The 26,062-nt window shown below is 50.6% G+C and overlaps 1 protein-coding gene across 1 annotated transcript in view; it reads left to right on the forward strand.

The window, feature by feature from the left end:
* The window catches only part of PHF21B (PHD finger protein 21B), a 37,759-nt gene that overhangs the window by 10,095 nt on the left and 1,602 nt on the right, over nucleotides 1-26,062 (forward strand). The window contains exons 4-8 of the mRNA XM_017850841.1: nucleotides 15,012-15,063; nucleotides 17,859-17,935; nucleotides 20,027-20,081; nucleotides 22,083-22,105; nucleotides 23,700-23,858. Coding sequence (XP_017706330.1) covers nucleotides 15,012-15,063; nucleotides 17,859-17,935; nucleotides 20,027-20,081; nucleotides 22,083-22,105; nucleotides 23,700-23,858 — 366 coding nt within the window. The remainder of the gene's footprint in view (nucleotides 1-15,011; nucleotides 15,064-17,858; nucleotides 17,936-20,026; nucleotides 20,082-22,082; nucleotides 22,106-23,699; nucleotides 23,859-26,062) is intronic.

Here is a 26,062-nt window from a genome sequence, read left to right on the forward strand (position 1 = left end):
AGCTGCCAAGGCTTGGGCTTCCACCCTCTGAAGCAACAGGCTGAGGGGTACCTTGGCCCCTTTTAGTCATGGCTGGAGCGGCTGGGACGAAGGGCACCAAGTCCCTAGACTGCACACAGCAGAGGGACCCTGGGCCCAACCTAAGAAACCATTTTTTCCTCCTAAACTTCTCGGTCTGTGATGGGAGGGGCTGTTGCAAAGGTCTCTGACGTGCCCTGGAGACATTTTCCCCACTGTCTTGGTGATTAACATTCGGCTCCTCGTTACTTACGCAAATTTCTGCAGCCAGCTTGAATTTCTCCTCAGAAAATGGGATTTTCTTTCTATCGCATTGTCAGGCTGCACATTTTCTGAACTTTTATGCTCTGTTTCCCCTTTTAAAACTGAATGCCTTTAACAGCACCCAAGTCACCTCTTGAATGCTTTGCTGCTTAGAAGTTTTTTTCTGCCAGATACCCTAAATCATCTCTCTCAAGTTCAAAGTTCCATAGGTCTCTAGGGCAGAGGCAAAATGCCACCAGTCTCTTTGCTAAAACGTAACAAGAGTCACCTTTGCTCCAGTTCCCAACAAGTTCCTCGTCTCCATCTGAGACCACCCCAACCTGGACCTTATTGTTCATCTCACTATCAGCATTTTTCTCAAAGCCATTTAACAAATCTCTAGGAAGTTCTGAACTTTTCCACATTTTTCTGTCTTCTTCTGAGCCCTCCAAACTGTTTCAACCTCTGCCTATTACCCAGTTCCAAAGTCACGTCCACATTTTGGGGTGTCTTTTCAGCGACAACCCACTCTACTGGTACCAATTTATTATATTAGTCCTTTTTCATGCTGCTGGTAAAGACATACCTGAGACTGGACAGTTCACAAAGGAAAGAGGTTTAATGGAGAACTCACAGTTCCACGTGGCTGGGGAAGCCTCACAATCGTGGCAGAAGGAAAGAAGGAGCAAGTCACATCTTACATGGATGGTGACGAGCAAAGAGAGAGCTTGTGCAGGGAAACTCCCATTTGTAGACCCATCAGATCTCGTGATACTTATTCACGATCATGAGAACAGCACGGGAAAGACCTGCCCCATGATTTAATTACCTCTCACCAGGTCCCTCCCACAATACATGGGAATTCAAGATGAGATTTGGATGGGGACACAGCCAAACCATATCACAGGGTCTCTCCATGTTGCCCAGGCTGGTCTTGAGCTCCTGGCCTCAAGCCTCAAGTGATCCTCCTGCCTCAGCCTCCTAAAGTACTGGGATTACAAGTGTAAGCCACCAAGCTCAGACTCGGTTCCCTTTTCCCTCCCTGCTGTGCCCTTCATTCCACGAGATTGAGATGAGACATGTGGCCCCCCAGGAGTGGTTTCTGTCCACCCTATCCCCACCTGCAGCGCCCTGCCCCAGACCCCCTGCCCCCCTGCAGCTCCCAACGATTCTTCCCATCAATGTACTGTCGTTACCAAAGGAAACCCGTTGTGCATCCCTTCACTCTTTCCTTTAGTTGTTCAACACGCCTTTGAGTTTGCTCCCTGCCAGGCTCCATGCCAAAGGCTAGGGATGTCGGGATGCTGGCAGCCGTGGTCCTTGCCCTTGGGAAACTCGCTTCCATGGGTAAAGACAGAGATAGCTACAAAGGACTCTAATGGGTTCAAAAACCCATGTGTCATGAGAGAATTCTAAATGAAGTGCTACAGGAGATGAGGGCAGAGGGAGAGAGCTGTTTCCTCCTGGAAGGACTGAGGAAGGCTTTGGAGAGAAGGTACATGGTCTACAGGGGTAGAAGAGTTGCCAGGATCCAGCAGAGAACAGGAGGCAGAGGGATAGCTCACCAGCCGGAGGGTACTGCATAGGCAGTAGCACAGGAGTGGGAAAGGACTCCACACACCCAGACTAGTCAGCTGGGCTTTCGGACTGCAGTAGGGGGTGAAGACAGACATTGGAACCTGGTCCTGGAGGGCCTGAATGCAGGCTGCCAAAGTGGAGCTTTATTCTTAGGTAATGGGGAGCCATGGAATATCTTTGAGCAGAAGAATGACTTGATTATTGTCCTTCGACACGTCTAAAAAGCCAATGAAATCAAGTAGCTGCTAAGTGAGGCTACAGCGTGAAGCACGTCTCCTCTGTGGCCCTGGGCCTAGTCGTCTCAAGAAAGTCTGTTCCATTCTGTGGCAGTGTCTGCACCTACGTGTGCACGGTGAGGCCCTGGCCCAGCTCGCAGCCCAAGGCTCCCATGATGACCCTCCTGTCCTCTCTTGGGGTTCAGCTGCACCCTTAATATTGGGGAAAGTATTCTGGGTGGGTTCTCTTTGTTGTCTCAAAGTATTTAATATATCTTATTGTGCATTTATACAATTAGTATAATTACATCTAATTACATAATTAGTGTAAACATATGCGATGACTTAAATAGATAGAACTTGCAATTACAGCATGTCCGGAGATAAAAATCCTTATTAAAATTTATTTTAAAAGAGAACCAAGGCCGGGCGCGGTAGCTCACACCTGTATTCCCGGCACTTTGGGAGGCCGAGGTGGGCAGATCACTTGAGGTCAGGAGTTCAAGACCAGCCTGGTCAAATGGTGAAACCCCATCTCTACAAAAATACAAAAAATTAGGCAGACATGGTGCCACATACCTGTAATCCCAGCTACTTGGGAGGCTGAGGCAGGAGAATCACTTGAACCTGGGAGGCGGAGGTTGTGGTGACCGAATATGGCACCACTGCACTCCAGCCTGGGTGACAGAGCGAGACTCCATCTCATATACATACATACATACCAAGAAGAGCTGTGCTGCACAGACTGCTGGACCTTGAACCTGTCAATGAAGTGTCTGAGTTAGAGCCTGGAAGCCGGACAGCAGCACCTGCCCCTAGAAACGTCACGGGATGAGCCAGGGTCAGGCGGTAGGGGTGTGGATTTTTGTGAACAGACATGGGTGGTGTTTGTGCAACTCCACTGTCACCGCATCTCTCCAGAAAGTGGCACTCGCCCTCAGCAGGGCACATGTGGGACGGCCAGCCCGAGGGTTGCTCAGAGCCACGCTGAATGGCAACAGAGGCTGCAGCAGAAGGGGACGTCGAGTCCAGCAGTGTCCCAGAGTGACCCGTGCACCATGGGGAGGAATATTTCAGTAGCTCTCGGACTCCACAAGGTCCATGCAGGGAACGGCAGAATGAGATAGGACCACCTAGGAGAGCGCTAGCTGCTGCCTGTCCGTGCTCAGCGTGCATCAGTTTCAGGCCTCACAGGAAGGGACTGTTGTTAGTCCGTGGTACCGATGGGGACGTGGAGGCCGAGAAGCACTGATCCTCCTCAGAGGTGGGAGCCACCCCCAGGCATCTGACTGCAGAGCCTGCGGTCTGTGCCGTGAAGCCTTGCCCCTGTGATGCCGCCTGTGCCTTTGGTCAGGCTGAGTGGAGGTCAGGTGTGGGGTCAGAACCGACTCCCTGGGACCCGAACTGCTCAGTCGTGAAGAGGCTGTATGGTACTTTGGATTCTCATCCTTCCCTGATTTTCCCACTTGCAGCTCACAGCTTTTCCTCCATATAAAGATTATGGGTGTGAAAAGGGCCACATTACCAGCCTTCCCAGGGGGCCACAAGGCTGGCCTCACCCAGAGCCCCTGCATTTCCCAGAGATTCCAGCAGGTCAGTGGATGGTGGGATTGTGTTCCTGGCCCTACATGCCTCTTTGCTCTGGCTGCTAGGGAGCTTACAGGCCAGTCTATGTCCCACCACCTCTAATAATTGTTAGGGCCTATGACATGACTTCACCTTACTTTCCTAGGTTTACTATCCTTTCTCCTTTCTTCCTTGTTTACTGTCTGTTTCAGCACGTTGTACAAATGCCCCACAAAGCCTTTTCCCGGAATCAGGATGGATATCAGTAATGACCGCTTACCTTTTAGCTGTGTTCCGCCCTTCCTGTGACCAAGGCCAAAACCTCCTGGAAGGACCTGCCCTTTTATGTGTGGCTGAGACTGCCCTGCTCATTCCTGAGGACACTTGCGCATCTGCTCTTCCAGGTCACAGCCAGGGAAGCCACAGTCTCTCGTGACCCTAAGCCCAGGGCTCCCAGACCGTGCACATCCCACGCCCCACTCCGCACCACGCACGTGCAGGACGCTGAACACGGCTGGGCTGTTCACCCCACACAAGCACACAGAGGTGGATCGTGTCCCCTTTAGGACTGGCAAACCACAGGCTCGGAGCGACTTGCCCAAGGTCGTAGCTGCAACTGAGCTTGAGCCAGCCAGGCCGTGACCTCACATCTCCAGCCTTTCTGTCATCCCTCAGATGCCTCCTGATTTCAGCCATAACAGAAAATGACACCTACAGCAATACACAGAGAGTGGGGACCCAGGAAGCAACTCAGAGTGGAGGTGGAGGCTGGGGGTGGGTGGGGCCACCGTCAGACTGAGGTTCCCCGGCTGCCAGGCTGCCCTGGGGTTTCTCACAGCGAGGGTGAGGTTGCGGCACGGACGTGCTTCCTAGCAGGCTCCTCGCATCTGCGATGCTCTATAACCCGTGACATGCGTGCACCCACAGGGGTCAAGGTGATGGACAGTGGAAGCTCAGGGATGTGAGGTGGCAGTGTCCACGGCAGGGCAGCAGCCGTCACCTCATGCTCATCACCACTGAGCCTCGCGACTGGCTCTGCTTCCCCTTCCTTCTCCCCCGTCCTCACGGCAGCTGCACAGTAGACGGGGCAGGAATTACGAGGTTCATTTTACAGATGAGGAAGCTGAGGCTCAGAGCTAAACCACATGTACGATCACGGGGCTGCATGCTAAGTTCAGACAGAACCTGGGCTTCTGGCTCCCGACCCGGGGCGCTCTCTGCTTGCTCCTGTCCCAAGGCCTACAGCCTTCCTTAGGACAGAGCTGCAGCCCTCTGTGTGGCCACCTGTTCTGGCCTCAGCCGGCATCTGAATGAGTCTGGCTGCCCTCAGATCAGCACAGGCCCTGCAAAGGGCAGTCGGAGCAAGGTCTCAGCCCTGCAGCTCTCTGGGCAAGCCCTGTTCACACACACGTTTTGGCCCTGTGTCCGGCCCTCCTTCCTGTCTCATATCTGCCCAGGGCTACTGCAGTGGATCGCGGCCGGTCTCCCTGCCCCTGGTTGGCTTCCTCCCTGTCTATCCACCCAGCAAATGATCTTTCCAATATTCAGAAATAACTAAGTCACTCCCTCTCTTGAAATCCATCCAAGCACCCAGTCCATCAGGAAGACCCTGGGTTCTCACGTGAATGGGCACCTCTGTTTCAAACCCACAGCAACCCCAGATACAGTGGAGAGAGAGGATAATGATGGAGCTGAACGTTGCTGTGTCCCTAAAACATGGCAGCCAGGGACCCACACCCTTGGCTGCCGGGCTCCAGGTTCGGAATTGAGCAAGGGTGACCCTGAGGGTGGGCAGCTCACACAGGGCAGCGAGTTCCAAGAATTCCTTGGGTAAGAGACGAGTGGACCAGGCTCCTCTGCTGGTCTGGGCCACGAGCGGACCTGGGGAGCTGGCCAGCACTGAGGCAATTGCAAACTTGCTGAAAGGGAAAGGTGGGTGTAAGGGAGAGAAAAAGAAAGACATTGTGCCCAGATGAGTCTTGACAGAATTCTCACATATACGAGATCTCACGCCAAGGGTGGTGATCAGTGAAATCAACATTTGGAACATGAATTTATTCCAGATGAAGTGAACTGTGCTAAACACTCTAGCAACAGCTTTTAAATAAGTGTGTTTAGGATGCACAAAGGAGTAATATCTAGAAATAAATAAGGAATAATGAAGCAGAAAAATCAAGGGAATAAAGCAAGATTAGATGAACATACAAATTCGAAAATCTGATTGAATTTCTTAAAAAGAACCTAATTAAACAAAGGATATATAAAACTAAAAGAACTGTTTTTTGAATTTCATATACTTTTCCCCTTTCTGCCTCTGGTGTCCCTTACCATGAAAAGCATGGCAATGAGATGACATTTGAAAAGCTTACTAGACAGCAGGAACAGAGATAATTAGTGCTTTTGAACAGGACACCATGCATGGGGCACAGAGATGCAAATATGTGAAAGAAAAACTGTGCAGGAGCAGGCAGGGACAGAAAGCAAGTGGGGAAACCTTGCGTTCACCTCCTGGGGCTTTCAGCAGGAGGGAGTGGGTGTGGGGCAACGGGGCAGGTGGAGAAGCAAAGCTGAAGAATGTCCCAGGATTGAAGAGCATCAGTTTGAGTTTTTAGATCAAAAGTAGACTCCATCTCTCAGGTGTGATGAATAAAACCAAATCTAGGAGGCTAGAAATTCATGTCAAAGAGAAAATCATAAAAAACGACCAGGGCAAAACAGCGGAATGACAGATGTGCTGGGGGCCTCCAGCAGCCTCAGCCAGACGACCACGGAGCAATAAATATCTGCAGACTGCCAAGGGAAAGTCGCTGCCAGCTCAGTATTTTATACCCAGTTAAGTTGTTTTTCAAGAGCAAGGGCAAAAGACATTTTGCACATAGGAAGACTAAGGGTTTTATCACCCACAGACCATCCTTAAAAGAACTGCTTTAGCCAGAAGATAGATGAAGCCAGAGACAGCCAGTGGGTGTAAGAAACAACTGAGTGTATAGACTGTTAAATTACAGGTAGATGTATTTAAGTGTAGACTGAAAAGAAAAATCCAGTTTTGTTTTACAAAGCAGATGAAAGGAAAATTATAGGCAACAAAAATTGGTTGGAGGTGATGTTTTGGAGGGAGAACATGCCAAGAGCAGTGTAATTTGGGGGAGAATAATAAAAATATTAACTCCATCCTTCATTAGAAGAGTGTATAGTTAGAAACATGTGCTCAAAACATTTAGGCTAATCAGTGAAAACAATGTAACGCCACCTATAATTTCTAAATCATCAGAGGAAAAAAAGTGAATGTGGAGCTTTTTTTTCCCCCAAGAAGTAGGAAATGAAAAAATAAAAAGGATACACTGAAAATACAAATAAAGTGGAGGAAATAAGTCCAAATAACTTAGTAACCATAATACATGCAAATGAAATCTTCCTACTTTTAGAGAAATGAAAACAGGCTTAAAAACAACCCAATCCAGTTGTATGCTGCTTGTCAAAGGCATACCTAAATAAAAAAACACCAGAAAGGTCGAAAGGAATGAAAAAGACATGTTAATGTGAATAGTAAAGGTGGAACATCCATCAAGATAATTTAACAGTCACAAACTTACGTGCACCATAGCAGCATCGTTTGGGATATGTATTTGGTGCAAACGTATTGCACAATTACTTTGCACCAGCCTAATAGCAGAATTGTAAGGCAACAAATTTGACAAATCACAGAACACAGTTTTGAACACATGTCTATCAGAATGAAGCCAGTCGATCCCACAGGGCAAAAAGACTTGGCTGAGCTTCCAGTAGGAACAGAGCAGCTACTTAGAACTGAGACTCTCCCTGCATCCCATATAAACTAATAGCAACAAGATTTTTTTTCTTCATTTTGCGGATTTCAGACATGAGCAGAGCATCAGCAGACTGGGCAAGAGGCGTTAGTGTCGTCAGAAGCAGCAGAGGTCAGGGCTGGGCAGCAAGCTGACGGTGCAGTGAGCAGTGACCAGGAGTGGTGTAGGAGACTCTAGGGAGGGCCAAGGAGCCACAGGCTGCAGAAGAAGTCAGTGGCATGTACCCCCTGAAGATCAGAAGTCCATCTTGAAGTGCAAAAGGAAGGAGAGTGTGTGAGACGGCCTTAGCTTAGACAGGGCCGGGTCAGGCGAAAGCTGAGCCTGAGATAATATAGAATGTGCTGGAGGAGGGAGTGCTTGGTGTTGTCAGGTCTTAGAAAGTGCCAGGCAAAATATGCCTCCTGGAGGGATTGCACCTGCAATCTGTAAGGCATCCAGGATCAGGGAAGGTGGCAGAAACGCTCTTTGACCATGAGGGAGAGGCAGAGGAGGCGTGGTTAACCGGAGAATCCCACTGAGGGATGAAGAATGAAGTCAATTGCCTCAGCAGGAGAGGCAGAGCCTTTGAGTTGCTTTTAGAAGGCTAATGTAATCCCTTTCCCACCTGCTACAAATCTCCAGTGTAGGAAAATTCAGCTCATTTAGTTACGTTTAACAACAAAACATCAATATGAAGCTGCTATAAGCAAAAAATACAGGAAAGAGAAGCTATTTTTACCATAAGATAAAGAATACTAGGAAAAAAATTTTGATCTTCTGCTGTGATTATTTTTAAAAAAAACTTAATAAAGCAATCAGCACTAAGAAGGAACCTACACAGCTAAGATACACAGATTTATGGAAGAGATAGCTAAGTGGCTAAATTACTGGAGAGAATGAACCATGAGCTATAATTATTCACAAAAAATGATAGTAAAACCACCCCAGAAATGGATGCATAGCTGAATGAACACAGAGGGCCATGGATACAGCAGAAGACATGGTAAGGGACACCAGAGGCAGAAGGGGGGAAAATATATGAAATTCAAAAAATAGTTCTTTTAGTTTTATATATCCTTTGTTTAATTAGATTCTTCTTAAGAAATTTAGAACACCAATTTGTGAGGATAAATTCCATTCATCAGGGCAAACGCAGATCTCAGGTAGCCCTGGAGCTGAGGAGTAAGTGTGATATTCGGTAAAATTTGTGAGTCCACAGCTTTTTGATGATCGATCTTGCACTGCCCTGTAATCTTCTCTGTTTCTGTGTCGAAGAGCTCACCTTCCTGGTATCTGGGGTTCTGCAGCTGCCGCTGCTTGAAGTAAGTGTTAGTAAGGTGTATTGGGATTTTCACATTGCTGATAAATTTTGGTTGAGGTGGCAATGGCAAATTCCCAGTGTGTCCTCAATTGAGGACTAGAGGCCCAGACACAAGTAGCAGCCACTGCCCAGCTCTGCAGGAAAACCCCCTGCTCTCTTGCTTCTGTGGCACCCAGTGAGGAGGATCAGAAGGTCCCGGGGTGATGCTGGCTTGCAGTTTTCTCCCATGATGACTGAAGGCTTTTTGCCATGACTCAATAGCTTCCAAGGCATATCTTCAGTAGGAGAATAGGCATTTTGTGAAGTTGAACCACACGGATACCACCGTTTTTGTCACCACCAACTGTTTGTAACAGTTGTAAGAACCTTCTCCTTTTTCTTTTCAACCTTGGATTTAGCGGCTGAGTACTTCCTCTTGTGCATGGCCTTTCTAGAATACATAGCAGATTGGGAATATCTGCCAATTCCTCTGACAAGGATGGGATTTCAACTTCAGTGGGGCTTCCCCCTTCTTGGGCTTTTTAGCTTTGAGGTTCCCCCTTTTCACCTTGCCACTAGCATCAGCCTTCTTGGCTTTGGGTTTCTTCTCCTTAGTATCCAACTTCTCACCGTCTTGCAAGACAGGAAAGAGAATAATGAGTTTTTAAGTTTCATAGTAAGTGAAACCTATGGGAGGTAAGCAAAGAAGATACAACACATGTATAATGGGAGGCATCAAAGAAGGAAACCAGAATGACGAAATCGTGTCCATAATTTCCTGCAATGAGGTGAATTTGGCTGTCCTGTGGTTGGCACTGGCTCCTGTTTCCTGTTCATAACCTGTCCTCAAATGAGTGTGGGTGAAGGGGGACTCGGGGAGAGGAAGATGGTGTGAGGAAGCAGAGGCACCACATTCCCAGTCTTCTCCCAGCCCAGCCTTCCCAGGTTAGGCAAGTAGAACAGCTGCCAGCAGCTCAGGACATCCTAGAGTCCCTGCCACTGTCCAGTTGGTTAGACACAGAGTCCAAAGGTGATATTGGAACCAGGTGGTGCCAGACTGCTGCCAGACTGGTACTGATTGGCCGAGCTGCTGGATGGTCCCAGAATTCCCAGTCAGGCAGCTCTGCAGCCCCCTCAGTCACTCCAGTGGTCTTCCATCTGTGTGAGTGCACATCTCACAGGATTGAATTTGACGGACCCCACTTTTCATGGTATGGTGATGCTTCACTTTTTGAAATACAATTCAAGGAAAATGTCCTGAACTTTTAAAAAGACTTTATAATCTGCATCTTGAAAGGACACATTGGATCCCAGGGAAAGCTGATGTGTGCTCCCTGGGGAAAATGTGCAATGCTGAGACACACCCAGTGAAGTTACTGACTGTAGAGGGAAAGCAGTTAAGCTGGTGTCTGACTTTTCCACCACCACGTTCAATTCCAGGATACACTAGCGTAACATCTGCAAGACAAAGGAAAGAAAGAATGAGCCAGGGATTTCATATGCAGCCAAGCTGTCCAAGTTTAAAGGCTACAGATAAAAAGTTGTAAATCTAGCCGGGCTCAGTGACTCACACCTGTAATCCCAGCACTTGGGGAGGCCGAGGCAGGCGGATCACTTGAGGTCAGGAGTTTGAGACTAGTCTGGCCAACATGGTGAAACCCTGTCTCTAACAAAAATACAAAAATTACCCGGGTGTGGTGGTGGGTGCCTGTAATTCCAGCTACTCAGGAGGCTGAGGCAGGAGAATGGCTTGAACCTGGGAGGCAGAGGCTATAGTGAGCTGAGACTGCACCACTGCACTCCAGTGTGGGCGACAAAAAAACGTTGTAAATCTTTGGAGAACTCAGGAAATGTTCCGTGAGCCATTTATGAGAAACTGCTGGAGGCCCAAACCCAAGAAACCAAGAGACACGGGGAAACTTTGGTACCAGCGTTGCGGTGAGCATCAAATGTATTTAACTATGGGTGAGGATGTCAGAATAGAATTTAAATATGATGTGCTCCGATAATACATAAAAGATTCATTTAAGTAAAATTGAGAGAAGGAGGCAAAGAAGGTGGGAAGTGGAAAGAGTGCTCAGATTAGCTTATCTGTAGTAGTTGGGACTTGAAATGAATCAGAAAATACCCTTTAAAGCTGAAAAATTAAAAAACTATTTTAACAACATAGAAGTAAAATCAGAAAGGAGTAAACCATTCGAGATGATCTGGAAAACCCAAGAGAATTGCTGAAAAAGCTGCAGACAATAAGAGAATTTGGCATTGCAGCAGGGTGTAAAATTAATGTAAAAATATCACTAATCTTCACAGCAACACAGCAACCTGTTAGAAGCTTTATACACAACCCATTTATGATTGCAGCAAAAAGATTAAATGCCAGGAATAAACATAATATGAATATTCAATATCTATTTGAGGAAAAATTTAAAACCCCTTAAGACAGAAGAAAAGAAGGAAAAGGAAGGAGAGGAGGAGGAGGAGAAGGAATGAGAGGAGGAGGAGGAGAAGAAAGGAGAAGGAAGAAAAGAGAGGAAGAAAGAGGGAGAGGCTGGGCGTGGTGGCTCACGCCTGTAATCCCGGCACTTTGGGAGGCCGAGGCAGCCAGATCACCTGAGGTCAGGAGTTTGAGACCAGCTTGGCCAACATGTTGAAACCCTGTCTCTGCTAAAAATACAAAAATTAGCCGGACTTGGTGGCAGGTACCTGTAATCCCAGCTACTTGGGAGCCTGAGGCAAGAGAATCACTTGAACCCAGGAGGTGGAAGTTGCAGTGAGCCAAGATTGTGCCATTGCACTCCAGGCTAAGTGACAAGAGCGAAGCTCCATCTCAAAAACAGAAGAATAAGAACAGAGGGGCATGTCATAGCTTTAAGTAGAAAAACTTAACAATATGAAACTGTCATTATGCCCAAAGTTAATTTATAATTTTAACATTCCAGCAAATCCACCAACTGATTCCCTCATTCTCAGAACTCCCTAAGATGGTTTCTAAATTTCACATGAAAAAATAAGAAGAGCCAGGAAACTGAACAGGAAAAACAGTGAAGGGATATTCTAATCCTCCCGGCTATTAAAATAGACCCTAAAGCCTTGGGAACTGAACGTGTGGCAGGAGCTCCTGGAGAGGCAGATTTAAGGAACAAAATAGAAGACCCAGAAATAGACCCAAATAAATCTATGATAATTTAGTGTATGATTAAAGTGGCTCCTTAAGTCAGTGAAACATGGAAAGGTGGAATTTTCAGTAAGTGGTATTGGAACAAATGGTAGCCATACAGAAAGCAGTGAGCCCCCACTTCCCACCGTACACACCAGGATCCCGTTCCAAATGGATCAAAAATTTAAATGTAAAAAGTGACACTATAGAGACTAAAATTATTTTATTACCTCAGCACCTCTAGCCAGGATCCAAAAAATAAAAACACTGCAAAAGAAAATATTGATAAATTGTATTACAATTTAATTTAAAATTTTAAAATTAAAATTGGTACATTTTAAAATTTTAACTACAATTTAAAACTGATACTTTTAAAAAAATTATGGAGATGAATGGCAATGAAATGAAAAAAAAGCCCAGCCTGTCCCAGCACTTTGGGAGGCCGAGATGGGCGGATCACAAGGTCAGGAGATCGAGACCATCCTGGCTAACATGGTGAAACCCCGTCTCTACTAAAAATACAAAAAACTAGCCGGGCGAGGTGGCTGAGGCAAGAGAATGGTGTAAACCCGGGAGGCGGAACTTGCAGTGAGCTGAGATCCAGCCACTGCAGTCCAGCCTGGATGACAGAGCGAGACTCCCTCTCAAAAAAAAAAAAAAAAAAAAAAAAAGCTCAGCCTGAGTGGAGCCTGATTCCCAGCTCCTTACTGTCCATGGTGACTTATTCCCAACAAGTACAGTATGAGGGCGGGGGGCGGGCACAGAAACAGTGACTTTGAGTGGAGCTTGGCAGACACATTTCAGCCAGTGACCAGGGTCACCAGCAGTGATGAGACCAGTGGGTGGTCTGTGCCCTTGCTCTGATGTGATGAGAAGGTGTGTTACCTCTGTGGTCTCCCTCCCCAAACCCACCACCCCACTGCACTCATGAGGAAAATATCAGACAAATCCCAAGTGAGGGTGGTTCTGCAAAATACCTGACCGGTCCTCCTTAAGCTGTCCAGGTCATAAAAAAAAAAAAAAAAAAAAAAAAAAAAAAAAAAAAAAAAAACCTGCTGAGAAACTCTCACAACCCAGAAAAGTGCAAGGAAGCATGGTTTCTAAATACCATGTGGGATCCTGGAACAGAAAAACGAAGGGCTGGGCACAGTGGCTCACACCTGTAATCCTAGCGCTTCCAGAGGCAGAGGTGGGAGGATTGCTTAAAGCCAAGAGTTTGAGACTAGCCTGGGCAACATAGCAAGACCTCATCTCTACAAAAAATTTAAAAATTAGCTGGGTGTGGTGGCGTGCACCTGTAGTCTTAGCTACTTGGGAGGCTGAGGCAGGAGAATTGCTTAAGCCCAGGAGTTTGAGGCTGCAGTGAGCCACTGCACTCCAGCCTGGTTGACAGAGTGATACCCTGTCTCTAAAAAACAAACAAGACTAAAGAAATCCAAATAAAATATGGGTTTTAGCTGATAATAATGTACTGATGTTGGCTCTTTAGTTGTGATGAACTGGGCGTGGGTATACAGGAACTCTCAGGAATGAGTCTTGCAACTTCCCTGTAAATCTGAAACTACAATAAATAAGCCAGTCCCATAAATAAAAGATAAATGGGAAAAATATATTGCAAGTCATATCCCAGACAAGGAAATACTGAGTCACGGGTTCATCAAATACGAGCACCTACTCTGTGGCTGGCCCTGAGTGAGGCTCTGGGGTTAGTCCTCTTACAGCATGGTGGCCGCAGAACTCCTGGCAGGCTCTCTTTCGAGGCCAGCAAGAGAGCCTCACTCCAGTCACCAACAGGGATCTTATGTAACATAAATGCCACAGGAGTGGTTCCAGCACCTCTTCGCCCTGTGATGTTACCTAATCCCATGGTATTTTCAGTCCTGCCCACACTCAAGGCAGGGAATGATAATGGGGTGGCTACACTGCAGGGTAGGGCCTCAGGGGCCATTCTGAATTTCTACCTTTCACCACCGAAGAATGTCCAATGAAAAAAAAATGCCCTAGTGAGCTCTGTAGACAATACAGCATCATGACCTTTTCACAAGTCAAAAACAGGTAAGGGTTGGGCATGGTGGCTCAGGTCTGTAATCCTAGCACTTTGGGAGGCTGGGGCAGGCTTGCAAGACCAGCCTGGGCAACGTGGCAAAACCCCATCTCTACAAAAAATACAAAACTTAGCTGGGCACAGTGGTGCGCACCTGTGGTCCCAGCTCTTCGGGAGGCTGAGGTGGGAGGATCACTTTCACTTGAGCCCCAGAGATTGAAGCTGCAGTGAGCTGTGATTACCCCAGTGCACTCCAGTCTGCGTGACAGAGAGAGACCCTGTCTCAAAAAAAAAAAAAAAAAAAAAAACTAAGTGCCACCCTGTTTCGTAAGTGACAGAAATATATGCATGTGTATACAAAGTCAAGGAAATGGTCATTACAAAACTGGAGAAGGATTAGGATCACTAGAAATGAGGGTGAAAAGAATGAGATAAGGGGAGGAACACAGAAGAGATGCAACTTATGGGTCACGTGTCAGGTTTTGAGTTTATTAGTAGGTTTATGATGTTCAATTATTAAATTATTATGTTGTTTATGATGTTCAATTATTAAATTATTAAATAAAATGAAAGCCATGAAAGGACTAATGGAGCAAAAGTGTTATGAACCAGTGACAGTGATTAGCCCAGCTATGTGCACCTTAGCTCTTTAAAGTATGTTTGAATACATGCATCCAGTGTTTTCAGGGAGCCCCTCCAAATTGAGATGCAGATGCTCTCTTTGGGAATCCTATTTCCCTGTGTTTCTTAGAAACTGACTTGGTGTCTGCAGTTGGGGGCCTCAGTGGTTGGGATACCCATAAGGATTAGCCCAGCTATGTGCACCTTAGCCCTTTAAAGTATGTTTGAATATGTGTATCCAGTGTTTTCAAGGAGCTCCTCCAAATGGAGCTGTAGATGCTCTCTCTGGGAATCCTGTTTCCCCATGTTTCTTAGAAACCGACTTGGCATCTGGAGTTGGGGGTCTCTGTGGTTGGGGCACCCATGAGGTATTGCCCTGCACCTGCCGCAGCAGATGTTTGTTGAATACATGAATGAACGTTGACATTTGTGTTAATGCTCCTTTGTCTGTTCCTTCCCTCAGAAAATCGCCTTCATGGTAGCGCTAGGCCTGGTCACCACGGAACACTTGGAAGGTAAGGAAGGATCCAGGTAGCAGCAGGTTGGGCTGGGACTGACCCTAAAGCCGGGGTGTTGGGGGCCAGGCGTGATGTTGGGTGGTCTGGGCTTCAGCAGCAGCTGGTGTGGGTGGAGCATGGCCTCACACTGCTGTAGTGGGTCTCAGGATGTCTTGGCTCAGATGGCAGCATCTGTGTATGAACTACCTCCCAGGAGGTCGGCCCCAAGTGCCTGAGGCTGGGTGGCTGTCATCAAAGACACACAAGACGGAGAAACCTTCCAGGCTCGCCCTGGCTCCATGACTATGCACAAAACCCACTGTGGCACTTCCTCGTTTCAGCGGAGGGACCGTGTGGGTTCCCTGTCCTCAACACAGGGAAAGGACAAGAGCAGACTGCCCGTTCCCGCCACTTTCTCAAGTGTGGGCGGGTTACTTCTGTGTGTCTCAGTTTCTTCATGTGTAAAATGGGTAATGGCTGAACTGTCCTGGGGGACTGTTGGAAGCAGTGCCCAGCACAGTGGGAGAACTGGCCACCCACTCGTCTGCCGTCAGACTAGCCTGCGGACTTCATGTGTGCCACCACATGTGTCCATCAAAATTGGAACAGTAGTTTATTTGAGCAGACGGGACTGTGACTCTACGAAGGAGCTGTGTGACCTTATGGAAAAGGGCAGCTTCACGTGGGCGGTGAACATCATCGCAGAATGACGAGGGCGATCTCAAGTGAGCCGTGAACCTTGTCGTAGAATCTTAGGACCTGGAAAACCTCAAAACCAGCCCCCTTGGAGAAGCCCCCATGGGGAAACCGAGGCCAGGGAAGCTGATTCACTCACCAGTTAATACCAGGCCCAGGCTGGAATCCGGGCCTCCTAACTCCCAACCCAGAACGTTTTCCACCGCACCCATCTCACCTGCAAAGGCGTTTCATAAAGGGAAAGCACATACCCTGGTAAACCTGGATGCAGGAAGGTTCGCTAAAGTTCCTCTCCCTAAAAGCAAGAAGGAATGAAGTGAATCCCCCGCAGTGCCCGAGGCACCAGCCGTCTTTAAGGTAGTTTCTCTCCATTGCAGCAGGTGAGGGGAGGGACCTGGCTGAGGTCATACAGCTCGTCGGGGCAAGTGGGGGCAGAGCAAGCCTTCCCGAGCTCAGCAGAGCCCAGCACACGGGGACCCCAGTGTGCCATGCAGGCTCCAAGAAGAGAGCCCTGTCCCTTCATGTTGCCTGGGTCTGACTTGCTCCCTGGCAGCAACCAGGGTAGGGAGGGCCAGGGAAGAGCCCCAGCCTTCCAGACCCCTGGACAGGGAAGGCCCCTGCAAGCAACACTTTCCCTGGCCTTCCCCACCCTTCTGCGTGCATGGTTGGAAGGCGTTACCCTCCAGCCAAGGTTCCTTTGTAACCCTCCGTAAGAACATCCGCGAGCCCCCGCCTGATGGTGTGAGCGTGAGCGTGTTTAATCTCCGACCGAAACCACGGCACCACAGAGGCAGCATGCGGCTGTGGGAACAGAAGTCTTATGCTCAGGTCCTGCCTGTGCACTGGCCGGAGTCCCTGGGCAAGGTCCTTCCCCACTCCGAACCTCCGTTTCCTCATCTGCAACACAGGGAAAACTGCGCCTGTAAACTTTGTGTAATTGGTGAGCGACAGCGCAAAGTGCTTTCCAAATAGGTGTGATCATTCTTGGTCTTATAAATTGTCCTCATTTAGAAACCTCTCCCAAGGCCGGGCGCGGTGGCTCAAGCCTGTAATCCCAGCACTTTGGGAGGCCAAGATGGGCGGATCACGAGGTCAGGAGATCGAGACCATCCTGGCTAACACGGTGAAACCTCGTCTCTACTAAAATACAAAACCTAGTCCGGGCAACTTGGTGAGCGGCGTCCTGTAGTCCCAGCTACTTCCCGGGGTATCATGTGTGTGAGAGGAGAATGCATTTACCGGGTGGCGTGAGTTGCAGCTGAGCTTGAGATCGGCCACTGCCGACTAGCAGCCAGAGGCGACCCAGAGCGAAGACTCCTCTCGCCTGATTTCTTGTCTCTGAAAATAAAAATAAAAAATATAATTATCTTAACCCTTCTGTCAAAAAAGAAAACTCTCCCCAGCCTCTGCTGTGATTTCCTTAAATACTCCTTTCTTTAGACCCTGTGTTCTTCCGCAGAAGGTCTGAGCGCCTTATAGAAAACTGGCGGAGTCATATTGAAAAGGTTTAAGGAGCAAAACTAGGTCTGGGAGACAGAGACTAGAAGATGCTAGCACAGCTGCACACAGAGAGGCAGGTCATGGGTCCTGCCTGGGGGTCAAAGCAAAGAAAGAGGAAAAGAAAACACCATCAGTGTGGCCGTGCCCCCCCTCACTCACACACGAAGGATTCCTGCTGGGGGCTGCACTGGGGCAGAGGCCACTGGAGAGAGGCTTTGCTTCTGGGCTTCCGGGAGCTGGGAACCTCACCCTGCAGCTCACTGGACCAGTGGTATCACCGGACCGGTGGGTATCTGCCATCCTGCAGGTCCCAAATGGCCATGGACCAGATAAGGACACACAAGGAGGACCCCATGCTAAGAGTGGGCACCTGGATTCTGGGTACCTGCCACCCTCCCCTCAACCTGTCGTTCAGCCTGAGGCCACCAAAGCTGTCCTGCCAGGGAGTCAGTGATTCCTGGAGGCCCTAACCTGCCCTGGGCCACCCTGTGGCATGGATGCTGAGCAGACAGGCTTCAGAGCAGGAGGGGATGGTGGTGCCCAGGGCTTGATGAGGAAGCACTTGGGGTTCCCAGGGCAGACAGGACCCAGTAACTGTTGTGTCTGTGCCTTTCCAGAAATCCAGAGCAAGCGGCAGGAGCGGAAGAGAAGAAGCACGGCCAACCCTGCCTACAGCGGCCTCCTGGAGACCGAGGTGGGGGACCTGCCAGCCCCATGCCACCAGGAGGGTGGGGGCTCCCAGTGCACAGCCTCCAGGAAAAGCTCAGGGCCTCCCTCATTCGCTTTCCTAACCACCCCCTCATCTTTCCCTCCTGGGCGTGGGGCCGAGGGATGACTAAATAATACCTTTCTCATCACCTCCGAGTTCAGAATCGATTGATAGGAAGATGCAGAAGAGGAGACGTCAGTTTATTCCTAATGGAGGCTGCCCTGGGGAGCGTGGCTTCACGTGAGGTGCACCGGCTTCTAGACTCTTCACCCTGAATGATCAGGCGAATCCCCGGTCACAGGCAAGGCTGGACACCCTGGCCTGCCTGGACCACCTCACACCTTGTCTAGAGCCTGTGCAGTCGACTCATGGCTGGGAGAGGCTGAGATGTACATAGCCTGGAGCAGGCGGCACCATAGAGGAAGGCCCAGAAGCGGCTGGGTGGGCGTGGCCAGTGCCCTTCCCTTCTGTCAGTTGGAGCGTCCATCCCCAGGGGTGGGGGTGGGAAACCGAGAGCCTGCACCAAAATGGGTCCAGTGCAGCAGGGTTGGGACTTCAGGATGCCGTAGGGGAACACCAGGGCCTCTCCCATGAGCTTGTCCCCAGGGAAAAACCAGATCATAAATGATACCTTCTTGCCCTTGTAAATGACAGTCCAAAATTCTTCGGTTAAAATCCTAGTGTCATCTCCCCAAAGCCAGCTCTGCAGGGTCTGTTGGGACGTTTAGCTCCGAGGCTCAGGGCTTTCTTAGGGGCAGTGTCTTGGAGCCTTTCTCTGGAATGGAAGCTGTTTCCTTAGAGCTTCGAAGTCCAGAGCTTGGGGCAGCTGTCCTGAGGGAAACAATGTCCCCCAAGGTCGGTGCCTGGTGTGTTGCAGACGCCAGCTCTGTGAGATCTGCAGGAAGGCGAGGAAAGTGAGGTCTCACCTCCCAGGGTGCGGGCTAGTCTGGGCCACTGTCTGGAATCCTGAGTCTGGGGAGCCTGAGTTCAAGTGGGAGGGAGGCATTTGGCACAGAGTGGCAGCCAGTTCCAGGCCCTGCCATTGCCCTGTCTGTGGGGAGAGCCCACCGTGGGGCGTCCTCTGGCCTCGCCAGCCTGTCCACGCCTTTCCTGTGCTTCTGCCTGCCCTGCTCCTGTTCCAAGAACGTGCCCCACATGGGCCATTTCACACCATTCACTTCCTCTTCCTTCATCTGAGCAAGCCCTGTCCCCCGACTCGGACCCTTCCTAAGAACATCGTGGAAGTGCTTTTAGCCTCCACCCAAGGAAATGGTGTGTTCTCCAGACAGTGAGGGCTCCATTCCTTTAGATTTGTTCATTCATGGAAATGCGGGCTGCTCTGTGGACAAGGCATTACCCTAGGCTCCTGAGTCTGAGGCCAGGGCCACAGACGGCGTCAGGTCAGGAGTCAACCCAAGGCCCCGCGACCTTGAGCCTGGAACAGGCACACAGCCCAGGGGCCCCTTCCCCAGGTCCACAGCCTGACCACACCGAGAGAAATGGTGTCCAATCCAGCAACACAGTTCTACAACAGCCGCAGCCAAAGCCACTTCGAACCACCAAAGTCTAGACCGGTGTGGCCTGTGGTTGCCAAAGCCAGGACTAAGGCTGCTCTTCTGGAATGTTCCAGAAACCTTTGTCCACATGTGATATTTAAGGCCACGTGCCAAGAAGTGGAATCTGCGGGAGCCAGTCTGTAACACCCATTTCTCCACCTGACTCCAGACCCAATTGAGAGGCAGGAGACAGGTGGAGAATGTGACGTGCACCGTGTGACTGATGTGCCCCACGGACGGCCCTTTGTGAGCTAGATGCACCCACAGGTGCAGCGAGGGTGTCCTAGACCTGCAGGCAGAGCCTTTGTCAACTTCCCGGCCCCGCCCCACCCTCAGTCATCCCTGTGACCTTCTGCCTTGTATTTGTTCCTGTTTCTGCCCCTGGCAGGGGGTGTTCAGCCAGAGCCTGGAGCCCTGGGTGGGGACCCTGTCCCAGAATGAGTCCTGACCTAGGGTGGCATCACCACCGAGGAGAGCCTGCAGATGATGGGGTGTGGTGTTTTGTTTTCTGTCCCTGCAGAGGAAACGGCTGGCCTCCAACTGTCTCAACAACCCCCTGTTTCTCACAACGAGAGGTAAGCACCAGCTTCAGGCTTTCTGCCAGAGCTGCTCAGGGCCACGGGGAGTCATCCCTGGGTGGTCCTCCACGCCTGGGCAGGGCTCCCTGCCTCCCACTGGGCAGACCTGGGCAGAGGAAGGTGAGGACGCTGTGCTGAGAGGAGCCTCCCGCCTCCCCGCTCCTCCTGCAGCCTGTCTGTGAGCTTGGAGCTGTGGTCTGGGAAAGGTCTACAGTCTGGGCCATAGGTGTGAGCATGACCGATGCGGCATCTGCAGGTGTGACCCAGCCAGGTGCTGCTGCTTCCACACTCCCCTGGAGATGACCTCTCTTCCCTGCACGCAGTCAGCCTCTGATGCTCCTGGGCTGGGCTGGTGCCTCTCAGCCCACACCTTGCCCACCCTCCTCTGCCTGCTCTGGGCATTGGAAGAGCACAGGCTGGACTGGGGTGGGGGTCTCAGCCCAGCTCTGCCTCTACCTCGCTGTGTGAGTTGCTCTTGGTGGAGGGCTCCTATACAAGGCATCGGGCCAGATCTTCAGGCTGAGACCTGGTCTGAGGCCTCTACCTGAGTGTGCAGTGCCCCTCCCTCCTCTGCCAGCCGTGCCCCAGTGCAGGACCTCAGGGAGCCACATTCCTGCATTCAGATAGCAACAGGAAGCTGCCAGTTCTCTTCAGTTAGAAAACCATAGTCCCGGCCGGGCGCGGTCGGCTGCTCAAGCCTGTAATCCCAGCCTTTTGGCGAGACGGCGATCACAAGGTCAGCGAGTTCGAGACCATCCTGCTAACACGGTGAAACCCCCGCTCTCTACTAAAAATACAAAAAAAAAAAAAAAAAACCTAGCCGCGAGGTGGCGGGCGCCTGTAGTTCCCAGCTACTCGTTGAGGCTTGAGGCCAGGGGAGAATGGCGTGAACGGGAGGCGGAGCCTTGCAGCGCGAGCTGAGGTCTGCCACTGCCACTCCAGTCCGCGACAGAAGCGAGACTCCGCCTCAAAAAAAAAAAAAAAAGAAAAGAAAACCATAGTCCCAGGCCGGGCGCAGTGGCTCAAGCCTGTAATCCCAGCACTTTGGGAGCCGAGACGGGCGGATCACGAGGTCAGGAGATCGAGACCATCCTGGCTAACACGGTGAAACCCCGTCTCTACTAAAATACAAAACACTAGCCGGGCGACGAGGCGGGCACCTGTAGTCCCAGCTACTCGGGAGGCTGAGGCAGGAGAATGGCGTGAACCCGGGAGGCGGAGCTTGCAGTGAGCTGAGAGCCGGCCACTGCATTCCAGCCTGGGTGGCAGAGCAAGACTCCGTCTCAAAAAAAAAAAAAAAAAAGAAAACCATAGTCCCATGGGCAGGAAATGACGGTCAGCTTCCTGGGATTCTGTGTAGCTTTCCACATGTCAACATCCTTCCCTGGGCCTCTAGAAAGTGGGCCCATAGCTACCTGCTTCTCAGAGCTGGGACAGTGACTTGAGGGGTGAGTGTGACTGCACTTTGTGAGCTGTCGAGTGCTGTGCAGACACCAGAACTGTTCTTCCCGCTGGGTGGCATTATTTGCAGACGAATCTGATCTAGAGCCTGAAAGATACCTATGTTTGTGATCATTAAAATGTGTGGTTTGGTATCATTTAATAGAATGAGTGGATTACAGTCAAAAAAGAGTTGAAAATAAGTCACTTTGAGGGGTTCCTGGAGCAATGGTTCCTTTCCCCGGGCAGCTCACTACACCATGTCCTCAGTGAGCACAGGGCCCACATGAGCCTGTTCCCATGGTGGCTCCTAGCTGTGACCAGGGCAGAGACCCTTACTCCCATCCTGCCCAGGAGCGAGACCCCAGGTATCACAGGGCCTTGTGATATTCCCATCATGCCCTGGGGTGAGAGCCCAGGTATCACGGGGGCCTTGTGATACTCCCATCATGCCCCAGGGCAAGAGCCCTTGCCACATGAGGCCTCATGGACTCCAGTCCTGATCTGTGCTCCTCCGACGGCCACTAACGTGTTCTCCGCCCTTCTTCCCTGTGCTAGCCAATGAGGACCCCTGCTGGAAGGTACGTGTCCCCTCCCTCCGTCTTCACGCCTCAGGGGTGGAGAATGTTTTCAGTACAGTCTTTGTAGGGTCCCTCCTAGAAAGAGGGAAAGAGCCTGGGTGGTGCAGAAGGCCTTTCGGTTCTGCCCTTAGGTGCTAAGAGCTTTGTGCAACACTCAGCCAGCTTTCCAGCCTGCCAGGCAGTGTCAAGTCGGGCGTTGCCACAGGGCTCTGCTGCCAGCTTCAAACAGGAGCCCTCCCTGCTCAGAGCTAAGGATACAGAGACTGTGGGGGCCACTAAGGCCCAACTGGAAGCAGCCAGCTGGTGCCCACTGGCCTCCACTCTGGCTCCACTGGCCTCAGTGTGACCTGGGCAGAGCTGGCCCTCCCTGGTCCTCTGTGACCCGTCCGAAAAGGGGCTGGACTTGTTAATCCCCAGGGACTCACCCCACACATCCACATTTCTGTGATCCTGTGGGGCCCCCACCCCCTACCCGTGCACACACCACATCCCTGATTCCCAGAACATTGGCTGGTCATGACCTCGTTCATGGCATGGTTTCAGAATTTATTCAGCATTTTTCTTCACTGAATTTCTGATCTAATTCTAAAAGAACATTCTAGTCCCTGCATATTTGTAACGGTCAAGCCTCTAAGAAGCAGTAGGTAATGATTGCCGTCAACTCCGGTTAGGCTGTGTCATTTTCACAATAGCCCTGCAATGGCACAGGTTGGTGCTGGGGGGCCTGGTGGTGGTTGTCTGCAGACACCTTGTGCTCATCCAGGGCAGGCTTGGGGACAGGGGACACCTGGAGCCTGAGCCCTGTCCCCACAGAGCCCTCAGACTTGGGAGGGCCTCGGCTTCGAGGCAGGCAGCCTGGATGCTGGTCCTGACCCCACCTTCAGCTTGCTGTGTGACGACCGTCTTCCCCCCCGGGCCTTTGCATGACACAGAGGGTGGAGATGGGGATCTCTGAGGCCTCGTCTGAGGGTGCTGCCCCTTCGGCAGGGACATTCAGTGTCCTTGTGGCACAGGCCATCCCAGAGGAAAGTTCTCTGGTCTTTCCCAACTCTGAAGTTGGAGCATGCTATTGACACATGGATGGCGAACAGAGAATACAGGGTCTTGAGTGGGGCCACGCCGCCCCTCCAGGCAGCGTCCACATAAGCAGTGGGAGCGGGGAGGGAGTGCTGCACGCATCGCTGGCCCCACTCCCTGCACATGGACCTCTGGTGCAGCACAGACCCTGTACCACCACAGGACACCCTAGGCCACAGCAGGACACCCTGCCTTGTCGCCCACACCTGGGATCCAGGTCTTCACACAGAAGAACCAGGTTATGGGAGTCACACCAGGCCCGACTCCAATGCTCAGAGCCCCAGCCCCTAGTAAACCTGGCCCTGTGGGTGCCCCGCCTCCTCCCAGGGCCCAGGCCTGACCCCACACTGTCGCCCCTCCAGGGTTTCTCCCTCTGTCTCCATAGAGCTGCTGGAAAACGTTGGCAGAAGAGCGGCCACACGTGGGTCAGACACAGCTGCCTGAGCCTGACCCTGGCGACCTGGCCCCCGCTGACCCGGCTTGGCTGACCTGCCCCCTGCCCTCCCTTCTCTTCCAGAACGAGATCACCCATGATGAGCACTGTGCCGCCTGCAAGCGAGGGGCCAACCTGCAGCCCTGCGGCACCTGCCCGGGGGCCTACCACCTCAGCTGCCTGGACCCGCCCCTCAAGACGGCGCCCAAGGGCGTGTGGGTGTGCCCCAGGTGCCAGCAGAAGGTATGGGAGACTGTGTGGCCCCCTCACCGGAGACTGGCCTGGAGGTCCCCACCATAGGCAGAGACAGGGAGGGCAGAGGAGAGGTGAAAAGAAGGGCTTGGGTATAGTCAGGCTTTTTCAACCTCAGCACAATTGACATTTGGGGCTGGGTAATCCTTGGTTGTGGAACTTTATCCTGTGTATGATGGAATTTTTTTTTTTTTTTTTTTTTGGAGACAGAATTTCGCTCTGTTGCCCAGGCTGGAGTGCAGAGACATGATCTCGGGTCATTGCAACCTCTGCCTCCTGGGTTCAAGCGATCCTCCTGCCTCAGCCTCTCAAGTAGCTGAGGTTACAGGCGCCCGCCACCACACCCAACTAATTTTTGTGTTTTTAGTAGACAAGATTTCTTTTTTTTTGTTTTTTTTTGAGGCAGAGTTTCACTTTTGTTACCCAGGTTGGAGTGCAGTGGCACGATCTCAGGTCACCGCAATCTCCGCCTCCCGGGTTCAAGTGATTCTCCTGCCTCAGCCTCCCGAGTAGCTGGGATTACAGACGTTCACCATCATACCCGGCTAATTTTGTATTTTTAGTAGAGACAGAGTTTCTCCATGTTGGTCAGGCTGGTCTCGAACTCCCGACCTCAGGTGATCCGCCTGCTTCGGCCTCCCAAGGTGCTGGGATTACAGGCGTGAGCCACAGCACCCAGCCCGTAGACGGGGGTTTCTCCATGTTGGCCAGGCTGATCTCAAACTCCTGACCTCAGGTGATCACCCGCCTCAGCCTCCCAAAGTGTTGGGATTACAGGCGTGGGCCACCGTGCCCGGACTATTATGGGATGTTTAGCAGCGTCCCTAGCCTCTACCCATGAGATGCTGATAGTGGTCTTCTTTCAATAATGGCCTTTTAAAAACCTGAATCTTGCTTTGGGGAATCTAGTCTAAGGAAATAATCCAAATAGGGATAAAGTTTTGCGCACAGAGAAGCCCCACACCCTTTATTTACAAAAGACTAGAGGGGAAACAGCCTCTCCTCACAGCAGCAGGAGATGGTGGAAGATCCCAGCTCTACACTCAGTGAGATACTCCGTCAGCATCCAACAGGTTTTTACAAAAAGTGTGATTCTTTGGATCTTGTTCACTATATGGAATTAAATGATAAAAATAAAAAACAGGCTTTACAGCTGCTGTATAGTTTGGGAATCAGCCATCTGAGAAAAACTGCAGAGTAAAAACCCTGGGAGAAAACGCCTGGGAGTGTGGCCCCTGAGTGTGGTGGGTGGCAGGTGGCAGCAGTGCTGGGCTTCAAAAGTGTGCCTTCCACAGATGCAGGACTTGTGTGGTCTTAGGGAGTTACCTTTCTCTCTTTCTTTCTTTTTTTTTTTTTTTTTTTTGAGATGGAGTTTCAGTCTTGTCGCCCAGGCTGGAGTGCAATGGCATGATCTCAGCTCACTGCAACCTCTGCCTCCTGGTTCAAGCGATTCTCCTTCCTCAGCCTTCCAAGTAGCTGTAATTACAGGCATAAGCCACCACGTCCAGCTAATTTTTTGTATTTTTAGTAGAGACGGGGTTTCACCATGTTGGTCAGGCTGGTCTCAAACTCCTGACCTCAGGTGATCTGTCCACCTTGACCTCCCAAAGTGCTGGGACTACAGGCATGAGCCACTGCGCCCAGCCCGGGGGTTTTAATACTTTATTTCAAAAAGTATTAACTATTGTGAGTTCCCATCGTCCTTGGTTCTATGGGGATCAAGGGCAGTGGATGTGGTGGGCAGGTGCTGCTGTCAGGCTGTTCCCTGTGGGGCTGCCTGCCCATCCTTTTTTTTTTTTTTTTTTTTTTGGTAGACAGGGTCTTGCTGTGTTGCCCAGGCTAGAGTACAGGAGCATGAGCACAGCTGACTGCAGTCTTGACCTTCGGGGCTCAAACAGTCTTCCCACCTCAGCCTCCTGAGGAGCTGGGACCACAGGTACACACCACCATGGCCAGCTAGTTTTTAAATTTTTTGTAGAGGTTGGGTCTCACTTTGTTGCCCAGGCTGATCTTGAATTTCTGGGTTCAAGCAATCCTCCCACCTTGGCCTCCTAAACTGCTGGGATTAATGCCCAGCTTTTTTTTTTTCTTTTTTTTTTTTTTTTTGCCTCTTCTTGCTTTTTTCTTCTTTCTTTTGGTCACAACTTTTGAGGGCATGTGGAGAGGGAACAGGATTCTGTTCCCCACTTCAGCAC

The sequence above is a fragment of the Rhinopithecus bieti genome, unplaced genomic scaffold (assembly GCF_001698545.2).
Source record: "Rhinopithecus bieti isolate Rb0 unplaced genomic scaffold, ASM169854v2 scaffold_32081, whole genome shotgun sequence".
In the NCBI taxonomy this organism is placed as follows: domain Eukaryota; kingdom Metazoa; phylum Chordata; class Mammalia; order Primates; family Cercopithecidae; genus Rhinopithecus; species Rhinopithecus bieti.